The 11,642-nt window shown below is 47.6% G+C and overlaps 5 protein-coding genes across 5 annotated transcripts; 2 read left to right on the forward strand and 3 right to left on the reverse strand.

Moving 5' to 3' along the window:
• Positions 1–169: 169 nt before the first annotated feature.
• On the reverse strand, positions 170–1,809 carry I303_102636 (uncharacterized protein; the record flags this gene model as incomplete). Its single annotated transcript, XM_018405989.1, has 7 exons — positions 170–202; positions 271–433; positions 543–763; positions 857–969; positions 1,070–1,282; positions 1,367–1,486; positions 1,644–1,809. 7 exons carry the CDS (start codon positions 1,807–1,809, stop codon positions 170–172), a joined length of 1,029 nt encoding a protein of 342 aa, XP_018264483.1.
• Positions 1,810–2,421: 612 nt separating this feature from the next.
• On the forward strand, positions 2,422–4,105 carry I303_102637 (uncharacterized protein; the record flags this gene model as incomplete). Its single annotated transcript, XM_018405990.1, has 4 exons — positions 2,422–2,598; positions 2,668–2,998; positions 3,106–3,619; positions 3,706–4,105. The coding sequence occupies 4 exons, from the start codon at positions 2,422–2,424 to the stop codon at positions 4,103–4,105; spliced, it is 1,422 nt and encodes a 473-aa protein (XP_018264484.1).
• Positions 4,106–4,757: 652 nt separating this feature from the next.
• I303_102638 (uncharacterized protein) lies at positions 4,758–6,562 on the forward strand (the record flags this gene model as incomplete). Its single annotated transcript, XM_018405991.1, has 4 exons — positions 4,758–5,000; positions 5,092–5,416; positions 5,484–6,018; positions 6,109–6,562. The coding sequence occupies 4 exons, from the start codon at positions 4,758–4,760 to the stop codon at positions 6,560–6,562; spliced, it is 1,557 nt and encodes a 518-aa protein (XP_018264485.1).
• A 319-nt stretch (positions 6,563–6,881) lies between these two features.
• I303_102639 (uncharacterized protein) lies at positions 6,882–8,357 on the reverse strand (the record flags this gene model as incomplete). Its single annotated transcript, XM_018405992.1, has 4 exons — positions 6,882–7,254; positions 7,317–7,842; positions 7,914–8,250; positions 8,319–8,357. The coding sequence occupies 4 exons, from the start codon at positions 8,355–8,357 to the stop codon at positions 6,882–6,884; spliced, it is 1,275 nt and encodes a 424-aa protein (XP_018264486.1).
• A 1,559-nt stretch (positions 8,358–9,916) lies between these two features.
• On the reverse strand, positions 9,917–11,564 carry I303_102640 (uncharacterized protein; the record flags this gene model as incomplete). The annotated part of the gene is made up of 5 exons (XM_018405993.2): positions 9,917–10,289; positions 10,364–10,889; positions 10,983–11,313; positions 11,377–11,435; positions 11,504–11,564. The coding sequence occupies 5 exons, from the start codon at positions 11,562–11,564 to the stop codon at positions 9,917–9,919; spliced, it is 1,350 nt and encodes a 449-aa protein (XP_018264487.2).
• Positions 11,565–11,642: the final 78 nt, after the last annotated feature.

Consider the following 11,642-nt stretch of genomic DNA (forward strand, 5'->3'; position numbering starts at 1 on the left):
CAAAGCCATACATTAGTGAATAACGAGCGGTCCAAGGCAAGGACAAGAGCAATATTGCATGGGAAATCACATGTCACATACGTCAAGTATAAACATCTGGTCTACTCATTCAGCCTAACGACCGCCTCTCACAGCTTCTCTTGCCTTCTAACGGATTAGCCATTCGTGCTTATGCCGCATCCTCAGCGTCACTCTCTTCGATCTGGAAGGTGGAGACAAGGAAGTCATTTTGGATTCTTTCATTCCGCTGTAGATGACTGAATCACTCACATCGCTCTCGTTAGCTACTCGAGGTTTAGTCTGATCTCTGGGGTTATGAGGTTTATTTCCCGTGGCGCTAATTCTTCTTGCCGGGTTGGCAGGGAAGAGTTCAGGTAAAGACGACACGTCCTTTTGGGTAGGCTTGAAGCCATTCTCGGCTCCTGTAGCGGATCTATAGTCATAACACAACATCAGCATCAGTACCGGTATGCCATTGAAATCCTTGCTTCGAGGGCCTGAGTCTAGCAGGTGGAATTGAGGAAAGTCTGCTCCAGACGTACCTGCACCAGAATAGCAGAGCCTGTAAGACACTTGGGTTCTCCGCGTTGTATTCGAAGATAGGGGATGTCCATCCATGGGTTCTATCTTCGTTGAAGTACCCGAACGTCCATCTTTGCCAATCTGTCAAGACGTAATATTGACAGCCTAACCTCTTAGCAGCTTTGAACGATCTGGACCAATACCAAGATGCCTTCGATTTGGTATTGTACTTGTATGGGCCCTGTGTACGGCAAAAGATGACCTCATTTTCAGCCCAAGGCTTTAATTCTTTACCTCGATTACCAGCTGACGGTTGATGTGATGAATCACTCACTGTAACAATGTACTCCTTCCAGTCTGCTGAAGTGAAAGCGGAGGAGTTGATAGTCCTAATCACCAATTTGACATCGTCCGAACCTCCCTTCGACAAGAGGAATTCACCAGATCCTACGATGTTTCGCAATGATTGTCAGTTGTCCTGTGTTCCGTCAGATTGAGAGTCAAGCGAACTGAAAGTAAAGGCTGGTGAAGCTTCCCTTTCACTCACCAAGAGGAGACTTGCTGAACTTGAATGTCCAGGGCTTGGTCTTGTAATCAGGTTTGAGGGGCTTTGACTCGCCGGATCCATCTACTCCTCCATCAGACTCGTACCCCGCCCTATCGAGCGCTTGGGCGTCGGTCACAAATTTGAAATCCTCTGGCTCTGAATCGAGCGCAGTGAGTACTGAAGAAGTGGCCAGAAGTGGGATTGAAGAGAGCGCTAAATTTCCGCAAGGAGATCAGCATTGTTGACACCTGAATATTGGTTTTCGACTGGGGTTGTAAATCTGGGATCTGTGCTCACCCTTTTGTAGATCGCTTGGGGTCTTGAGTGGATTGGGAATTGTGTTCAAGGCCGCGACAAATTTGGGGTATTTGTAGTGCGGGTGAGGCGTGATAGACTCGGAAGGGAGAGTCTTGAAGTCTGAAAAGAGCGACAAACGTGTATCAGCGACACGCAAATTGAGCATGGACAGAGTAAGAGACAACGGTGATGAGCGAGGTAGAGCGCCGTAAGGGAGAAAAGACATGGAACGAGAGAAATCACTGGCGAGAAGATGAGATGATGCACGGCGACATACATTTTGTGACCTCATCATCGAAATTCTCAATCTCTTGAACACCTTTCAAGTTTCCTTCAAATTCCGCTCGGGCACCAGTACCACCTGTTCCAGGAGGGTATTGCTCCCTCAGATGGGGGAGGGAGGTGGAAAGGTATTTGTGTAGATCGAGAGGTGGTTGGGGCATTCTGTTTGTCTTGCGTCAGTGGATCTATAATAGCATTCAATCGAGATGAGTGAAAGTGGTGAAGAGCTTATGTATAGATAGGATATGGTAGTCAATTGGGGGGATGAATTGGCTTCTGTTGCTTTCTTTTGTGATGACGATCTCGGATGCCCCGTTCTGCTCCTCATCCATTCTCCACTCCGGCTAATCATCCACCGGGACTCCACATTAATTCGCACACTAATATTCTTCCGAACGCTTCCGATTACCTCCGATCACCATCACCTCGCTTGCGTCGGAGATGGACACCGTAAGACAGTGACGCTCGACACTCAGAGATACAGCTACTATTGCATGAGAAAGCGATGATCACATTCCCAAATGCAACATTTGATGTAGAAGAAGGGATTCACTTTACTGACAGTGAGCCCACTCGCAAATATACTATGCAGGGTCGAGCATCCCGATCGGAAGATTGCAGGCGCAAAGCCCCCTGCTCAGTCCATTTGAGCGGCCTCCTACAAGCTCAAGCGACGACGCCATGCTCGCGCTCTGAGCAATGGGGCGAACCAGCAACACTGATGTGCTTCGAGACTTGAATATCGTTATATTACTGATCAATTCAAAATCAAGATGTCGTTCAAAGACTGTCACATCCCTAATTGCATCTACCAAGCACTGATTCTCACGAACGCGTGTAGGGGCTGTCACAATCAGTACTGCTACCAGCATGTTGAGCCTGAAACTCATCAGTGTCAAGACCAGAAGCAGGTGAAGCGAAATGGGGTCGAAAGCTGGTATGAACCAGAGGTGAGCGAGGGAGTCATTCCGACTGCACTGGTGCGAGACACCTGGTTGAGCTGACTAGAAGATTCTCAGGTATCTCAGTTGATGGCTCTCATCGATACACGGTCGATTGAAGAGGAGGTCCAATCACTCAGCGGTAAAGTGGTCACCAAGGCCCATTTCGACAAATCGAATTGGCGACGACTTGCGATCGGACAGATGGTAGGATCGTGCAATTTCCACGTCAAAATTGAGTTTGAAGATGGCACGTTTTGGGTCATGCGTTTGCGCCGAAGAGCCGTGAGAGACTGTTCGGATGAGCCAATCCGCCTAAACGTAGAAAGCGAAGTAGCAACTTGCCAAGCGCTCCATCAGGGAGGAGTCTCAGTTCCTATGGCATTTTGTCGTCCGCCAGACAGTCGCCGTGAGTTTTCCCTTCCATCACCTGTGGAGTATCATGTATATGCGTGAACGAATATGCCCTTCAATCACTATCGAGCTGATGCATGGTCATCTAATAATGCATTATAGTGCACCCGAAATTGATCTACTGCTATCAAACGTTCGTCGACCGCAAAGCCTGGTCCCCTTTCGGTCGTCAAACCAGCTTCAACGATCCTCTCACTCCCTCGTCGATTCACCATGTTCAGAGTGTTGCAGAATGGTTCATATCGATGGAAAAAGTCAAGTTTAGCATGGTCGGAAGTCCAGTACTGGTGGAGGGGGAGATACAGGTCGGATCTCTCATTGAAAGACGTCCCGCTTCCACATTGCCACCTTACTATCAAGGGCCATTCACCACAGCGAAGGCAAAATGGCTAGCCGTCATAGACGGACGTTTGAAACATATTCTAGATAGGACATATTGCGAGTCTCAGTGGGAGATTATTCTATACCTCGCCTTGAAGGAAGTGAGGAGCCTAGTCGAAGGATGCGAAGAGATGGATAGGAGTGGAGAATTCTATATCAAGCATGACGACGATAGGTATGACCACATTAGAGCAGATGCCAGTGGAACAGTGACTGGAGTCATCGATTGGGAATGGTGAGCTTGACATCCTTGTTCTCGTTCTAGTGTTGCAGACACTTGCGCCATTTTGTTACGCGGAGTCTAATTTAGAGACACCACAGGGCCTATACTACCAACAAAGAAGAAGCGTTCTCCTCGCCGACTGGTTGGGTTCCGCCAGAATACGATCAGGGCAACAACGATGTCTTCTCCAACCGAGAAAATGCCCTTATAGAAGGATATATCAACCTCAATCGTCCTGATCTCGCCGACATGGTACGAAAGAGTAGGAAGTATCACCGTTTGATATATCTGCTTCGACACATGAAGCCTTCCGTCCTATCTCTGAATGCCTTGAGACGTGCATTTCTTGGTCAACCGGACGATCATACTGGGCAGCCTGACACGATGCAGGGATGGCTAGATACGATGAAGGATAAATATAGTAGCGACATCGGCTTACAAAGCTTAATTGGCGACATAGCGGCGACGGCAAAAAATTCCGCCACACAGAAGGATTAGCAGACGATTAAACGCAGTTTCAGACGGAAGCGGGACGAGATTGAGGGCCAGGATATGTGAAGAGAAGCCACCAGTAGCTCAGAGGCATCCGAAGTTCGTGAAGATTGGAAAACCTGCGGTACCATACAGTCACTCATGACATGCCGAGCTAGCTGCCGGTATATAAGCAGATTCAACCCGGATCCAGCGAAATGAATATCGTACCTTCTGGTCAATCGGAGCGTGCCAGCTGCTCATGGACGTTCCGTGACAGCCACTTTTGGCAGTATCACAGATTCTGAGGAAGTCCCAGGCGTCTTCGCGCTAAGGGTCTACAAGTCACACAAAGCATTCGGTCTACTCAGAGGGCCCGGTTGTGTCATTGCCAGCAGCGACAGCGGTGACCATACACGGCCAGAAATCACTTGAGCCTGACCAACTGTCCGCAATATACGAGCTAGATTGTCTGGACCGCGGAACGAAGTCATCCAAAGGACCTCCCCCACTTTCAAAGTCGTGCTTGGATCGCTGAAATGTGAACGAGAAGCTGAAATTTTAGCACGGTCACCGTGGTCTCTGTAATTCGGCCTCCCATCAATCTATGGTCTATGGTCTCTTTACTACTTTTTTCTCCACCGAAGGCCTTCTTACAGCTAAATCGATTTACTGTACTATGACACATCCACCACCCCCTCACGGAGACGCAGGCTCAAAGCCAGCAGTCAAATACGACTACGCTAAATGCGATCTCGAATACTGCGATAATTACGCTCTTTTCAGTCATGGAGCCTGTCATCTCTGCGGAGGTAGTTATTGCTATGAACACGTTGAGAATATAGAACACCATATTTGTTATACCGATCCACAAGAAGAGACCAAATACAATGGGTGCCGCTTAGATCCATTTCTGGACGAAGTGAGTCCAACTCCAATGAGGGACCATCTTTCGGAGGACTGATTGGGCTGGCCGTGATTGAGCTAAGGATCAAGAATTCCTCCTATTATAGGTGATTGCCTTCCACAAAAACATAGACTACGACGCCGTCAAAGAGGAAGTCGAGATCCTTCGAAGTCCACATAAATGCACACACTTTGATAAACCGACAAAGGCCTTTGAGCTTAGGAGACTGACGGGCTCTTTCAATACGCATATCATTATCAACTTCGATGACGAAGTGAAATGGGTGATGAGGATCAGGAGAAAGACATCTCGATGTGTCCCCGAGGATGCAATCATCGAATGTCATCGACATGAGATAGCGACTCTCAAGGCGTTAGAGGAGAATGGAGTGAAGGTTCCAAGATCATACGAAAGACCGAAGGACAGCAAACGTAAGTCAGTCAGACACAATTTCTTCATCTGACTCTCGGATATTCTGATCTGGTAGTTTGCTCTTAGTCTCCAATGATCTGCTCTATTTCTACCAGGAATACGTAGAAGGTGTCCCTTCATGGAAACTCGATGAGGATTCGAATGGATTTATGCGAAGGGAACACGGCCTCACACCCGCTCATATACGATTCGTGAACGACTACGCGGCTTGGAGTATCCAATTGGAAACGATGGTCTCTCCCCAAGGCGTCGGTTGCATAGGATCCAATCAAGACGGGTCTTGGAGAGTGGGACCGCACATCGAAAAAGGCAGGAATTTGAGTCTAGAGTCCCCCTACTCCAGCGGTCCCTTCGATACACCCAAACAACGATGGCTCCACTCGATCGAGTGCCGAATGAAGTTCATTCTGGAGAAAAGGGAGTCCAGTCCCCATGAAGAGCTACTTCATTATCTGAAATTCTTGGAACTGAGAGAGCTGGTCAAGGGGTGTGCTGAGCTGGAAGAGGGACCATGGACATTGAAGCACAACGATCTGCATCAGGGCAACTTCAGGGTAGACCAAGCAACCGGGGAGTTGAAAGGTGTGATCGACTGGGAATGGTGAGTACAGCACCGATCACCATCATCCTTCAGTCCTGATTTTTGCGTACATGATGTTCCATGGCTGATCACTAATACGCGATTTTGCAGGGCATCCTACACCGGTAAAGCTGAGGCTTTCGCTTCTCCATCATGGCTCAGTAGAGGTACGAAGAAGGCATCGCTCAATGCGTTGGGTGACATGGAGAAGCAGCTCATCATTGCCTACGAGGAATTAGGCAGACCAGATTTGGCAGAGATAGTCAAGGGCAGCGCCAAGTATCACTGTTTGGAGCAAGCAGTGAACCATTACTCGGTGCACTTGTCTACGCTGAATGCGACTTATAAGGCTTTCCTTGGCATTCCAGATGATAAAAGGGGTAAACCTCAAACGATAGAGGAATGGATGGATACCAGGATGAAGTCTTTTCAAGCGGATCCCGGACTTCAAATCCTTTTAAAGAGGAAACCCTCCCAACTACTCCCAAAACTGCTTGATCACCACGAAGTGCGTGAATTGCATTGGGCGAGAAAGAACGCGCAAGGTCAAACAAGCCAGCAATAATTCGTTTGGTGAGGACGTCAAGACAGACAGCAGACATTGTATCTTGTATAGAGCTCAAATGCATAATCATCATATAATGAGTTGTGTACAGAAATGGATTCTTGCCAGAATAGCTCTGCAGCACTGTCTCTCCTAGCGTTATCCTTACCCCATAGGTCACCCGTCAAGGTGATTTCGATTCGTATAGACGGGCAAATGTGCGTAACATCCAGTAGAGCTATTTATCGAGTGAACGATGGGAAACTTTGAAGCAGTCGCAAAGTGTCGAAATCACGAGGTTTAAATTGATTACCGACGTTACTGGGCAACGTGAGAACCTTTACCTGGCGCTCTGCATTCTGAGCAAAGTTTGAAGACCTTTGTCGCTTCTATACTCCTCTTTCTTGGCGTCTATCCAATTTTCCATTGTCGAAGGTTGACCGGTATGCGTGTCAGGAAGATTCAGGAAAGACCTCTCGAGTGCGTTGATGACCCCGATGTTGATTATGTTATGACGCAGCAGATCCACTAGTCTATGGTATTTTCTCCCATTTTTCACGCATTCAGCTAGGTCAGGTCTTTGTAACGATTCATAGGCGTTTATCAGGGCGATCTCCCGATCTGAGAGTGAATCGTTCTTTCCTTCGTGATATTCAGGCGGCACAAAGCCGTTTGGAGCAGCGAAGGCTTCCTGCTTGTTTGTCGTGTAAGCCCTAAACCCTCATTGTCAGCTGATCATTAGCGAAAACGAGGAAAAGATTTTCATAAAACATACCACTCCCAATCTAATATCCCAGTCACCTCCCCACTTTCCTTGGCTCTGATATGATCAAATCGGTCATCGTCATGCTTGATGTAAAAAGGTCCGGGATCATTCATCTCACTGCATTGATTGACTAAGCACTTGACGTCCAGCAGAGCAAGGTAGAATTTCAACTCCCATGATGGTGCACAGTATTCTCGGGAAAGTACGAAATCCATCCTCTTCTGTATAATAGCCAACCAGCGTTCCTTGGAGGTGGTGAATGGTTCTTGATAGAATGGTGGCTCCAAGTAAGCAGGATGTCGTTCAATGAGGGGTCCGACGACTATTTCTTGATGCTCCTTCTGTGCAAAAGTCAGCGATCCAACTTTATCGAAAGTGCACTTCTCCATCTTGATAAACCATTCTGCTAAACCTCTGATATGGCGGATGGTAGCTGAGTCTAAGGTTGGTTTGAGAAAGGGGATTCTTCGATAGTCTGCTCGAAAAGCTTCGCCGGGAAGCCAGGTTTGATAACAGTATATCAACTTTGGGTGGACTGCGAGCAACGAAAGTTTTGTTAGCTGAGTGATGGCTCGCGATTTCACGATGAAACGAGGGTAGACGTACGTTTACTAGCCATTGGTCTTGTCCAAGCATTTGGAACTGCTATACCCGCTGCATGCAGAGCTCGTAAGGTTGCGACTTCACTCTCCAGATTGAGCTGAAGAGGTTGATCCGAGTATCTATGCGCATATCTCCTTCGAATTCGCATAACCCATCGTGATCCGTCTTCGAAAACGATCTTGACATGGAAGTTACAGGATCCCGCGATTCCAGATTCAAAAACGAATTCCCTCCATTCTTGGGGTATGACAATGTCCTTGACTCGAGGGCCTCCTTTCCTCAAGTCTTCAATTTCTGCTTTGATCAGCTTGATGTCCAACATTGCAATGACTTGGGAGACCTGTGTACAGGAATAGACACAAAGGTCAGTCAAAGGTGTCACAGGTTGCATAGCATGGGAAGGCTTACTTCGGGTTCATACCAATTTTCCGTCGTGGAGGTGATCATCGAGCCGTCTTTGGCAAGCCCCTTATGGCACTGGTGAGAATCGTATTCATGGTGGTAAAAGCAAAGGTTGCCAGCGCAGAGTTGACAGAGGCGATCCAATATCAGAACCTGATATATGCAATTGGGTACATCGCAATTCTTGAAAGACATAACGCTCTGAGGTTAGACAGACGGGTAGTGCACGTCTTGCAATCGCGCAACTGTGAGGTCGAAAATGGCCAAACATATCTGATTCTGACTTCACCACAGGAGGAAGATGAGTGATGTAGATGAATGACGGTGCAAGATCAATTGAAGAACAGGACAGGGTGTGATGGGAAATTTAGCGGACATAGCGTCAAGTGTGCTTCTTATGACGTGGGTGCAGAATTCTCCTTAGATCCCTTTGCAGGGTATGCGTCCTTTGCAATTTCATTACCTCGTCAAAGGATATCCAAAAGCGCCGAAAAGATCAAATACATGAACGTATGTTACGAGTTTCCCTTTCCCCCGATCTCGCTCTTGGACGCATTCTCCCAATATCAGCTCTTGCTTTGCTGAGTGGACCTGTGTAGCCCAATATAGGCCGGTCCAGCAATGATGTCGGTCTACCCATCTGTCGAGAGCGACCCATTAGCAGGATACAAAGTCGTTGTTAGTGCGTGTTGGTACCTACAAAATTGAATGCATTCAGCTAAATCGGCATCAGCTGTGAAGGAGGGAAGGGGGTACGCGTTGACAGTCAATGAGGTGCAGTTGTTGGATGCCTGGAGCTTTTCGTCATTGTACTACACCAGTAGGATTCCAACATCATGAACAACCTCGCGTTCAAGGCGTTCTCAAGGGGGAAATTGCGCAGACCAGTACCATCGGCATGCAAGGACCTTCAGAATCTACGTCAGACCGATCAAACAAAACAGATGATGGTCACGACGGGCCGGGATACTCTTTGTATTTTCTTCCCACTATGCGGCGTGAACAGATGCTGAAGGGAATATTGATCGATGCTCAGTATTATATACACAGCTTCATCGCCATCACGCGTGAAAACCCATTTGTGAGCTCGATGCAATTGTGTGTAAATAAGCGTCTGTAGGTATGAGTAAGCTTCTGAGTAGCTATCGAAGTTTTGATGAATCCCTTGACCGTATTTTCACCTCCGAAGGCTCGCTTTGTTCCCCGCAATATACTGATACTGCACATACCTTCGTACAATAGACCGGCTCGGTGGTGATTTGTCATTGATCGTGTATCTTCAGTCTCCGACTCAAAGATGAGAAACAAGGGTCGATTTTCAACAGCTACACGTACAGACGAGAAACGGACGACTTCATATTGTAAGGGGCTGATTGTGGCGCTAATTAAACAGGTTTGAAAGGATGTTTGGGTTGAATTGCCTCATTGTGCCGTTGCCTTTCGCAAATGGTCTCACACCCTTGCATGTTACATGTGTGTGCAGACAGATCAGGAAAAATACGAGGTTGGGAATGAGGTTGGCACCTGGCTTGTCCGAATCACATCGGACTGCTAAATCATTCTACGTGAATAAGCAGGTTGAATGCATATTTACAGCGCGAAGTCTACTTGAACAGCAACAGCTTGAGCAGATTCTTCCAGTCTTCATCGTCTTTGTACTTCTCCTTCCTGATAGCTACCCATTCTTCTACTGTATTTGACTGTTCAGTGTGACTGTCAGGGAGATCCAGAAAAGCCCTCTCGAGCGCATTAAACCTTATCACACTCGGATCATCGTATCGAAGCAGGTCAACCAAGCGATGATACTTTCTCCCACTCTTTACGTAGTCAGCTAAGTCCGATCTTCCATCTTTGATGTAAGCCTCGATCAGAGCCATTTCTCTGGGAGACAAGGTATCGTTGCTGCCTGCTCGATAGTCTTCGGATACCCATCCGCTAGGTGCTGCGAATGCTTCTGCCTCGTTGGTCGTATACGCCCTGCAATCTCCCCAGATTTCAGCTGGGCGGGCTGCTGTAATCTGCACAGGAGCCATTACGACGGATGGACTTACCATTCCCAATCCAGAATACCGGTCACTTCACCATCGGGATTAGCCCTGATATGATCGAATCTGTCATCGTCATGCTTGATGTAGAATGGTCCGATATCTTCCAGCTCCGCGCAACCTTCAACCAATTGCTTCGCCTCCAGGTATATGAGGTACAGCACGATCTCCGTTCTGGGTTGACATTCAACGCCTGCCAGAATCCGCTCCAGTCGTTTATCTATTGAGGCTACCCACCGATTTTTGGCGGTCCTGAACGGTCCTTGGAAGTATGGAGGTGTAGTGAATGCGGGATGGCGTTCAATGAGGGGACCAACGTGAATCATTGCCTCCCTCTCATCGTCGCTATGGGCAAGTGATCCGACCATGTCGAATTTGACCTTCTCCATCGTTATGAACCATTGAGCAACGCATTCGACATGATGAAGTGAGGTCGTATCAAGAGGTAGACTTTTGGCATCTCGTCCATAGAATGGTCGCCACATGTCTCCTGGTACCCATGTCTGATAGCAATAGATGAGCTTCGGATGGACTGATTATCAATCCAAGTATCGTCAGCTCCGACTAGATCCAGACGAGATGATGCAGGTCGTCCCCTGGAAGAAAAACTGATTATGTTACCTACGTTGACTGTCTTTCGGTCTGAGGTATGCGTCTGGAACATCTAAATCCCCAGATCTGAGAGCTCGAATGGTGGCTACTTCGCTTGCCATATTGATTGTCAGAGGTTGATCCGGATATCGGTGTGCCGCTCTTCGACGGATTCGCATGATCCAAGGTTCGGCTTGCTCTTTGAAATTGATCTTCACATGGAAGTTACAGGAACCTTGAAACTCGGCGGAGAAACGCTTGCTGCTGGTTGGGATATCAATTTTCGATACTTTGTAGCCGGGTCGAAGAGACTCCACTTCAGCCTTGATGAGAACGGGATCTAGAAGCTGAATGATCTGGGAAATCTGCCAAAATAGCGGTCAGTCGTAAGTCTGCTTGATCTCTCCTATATATTCGGATCCACTGACCTCTGGTTCATACCATGTCTCCCATCCGAAAGAAATGCACTTGCCTTTCTCATTCTTGCCTTTATGGCACGCCCGAGAGTTACGGTCGTAGTGGTAGAAGCAGAAAGATTGATTGCACATCTGGGACTTTTATCGGATACTAATCCTTCGTAGATGCAGTTGGGAATACAGCAATTCCTGAAAGACATCTGGATGAGCCAATCTGCATCTGCCTGATTTCCAAAAGGTGAGAGCTCAGAATGATAAATATGTGGATGTCGAATTGT

Source organism: Kwoniella dejecticola, chromosome 3 (genome assembly GCF_000512565.2).
Source record: "Kwoniella dejecticola CBS 10117 chromosome 3, complete sequence".
In the NCBI taxonomy this organism is placed as follows: domain Eukaryota; kingdom Fungi; phylum Basidiomycota; class Tremellomycetes; order Tremellales; family Cryptococcaceae; genus Kwoniella; species Kwoniella dejecticola.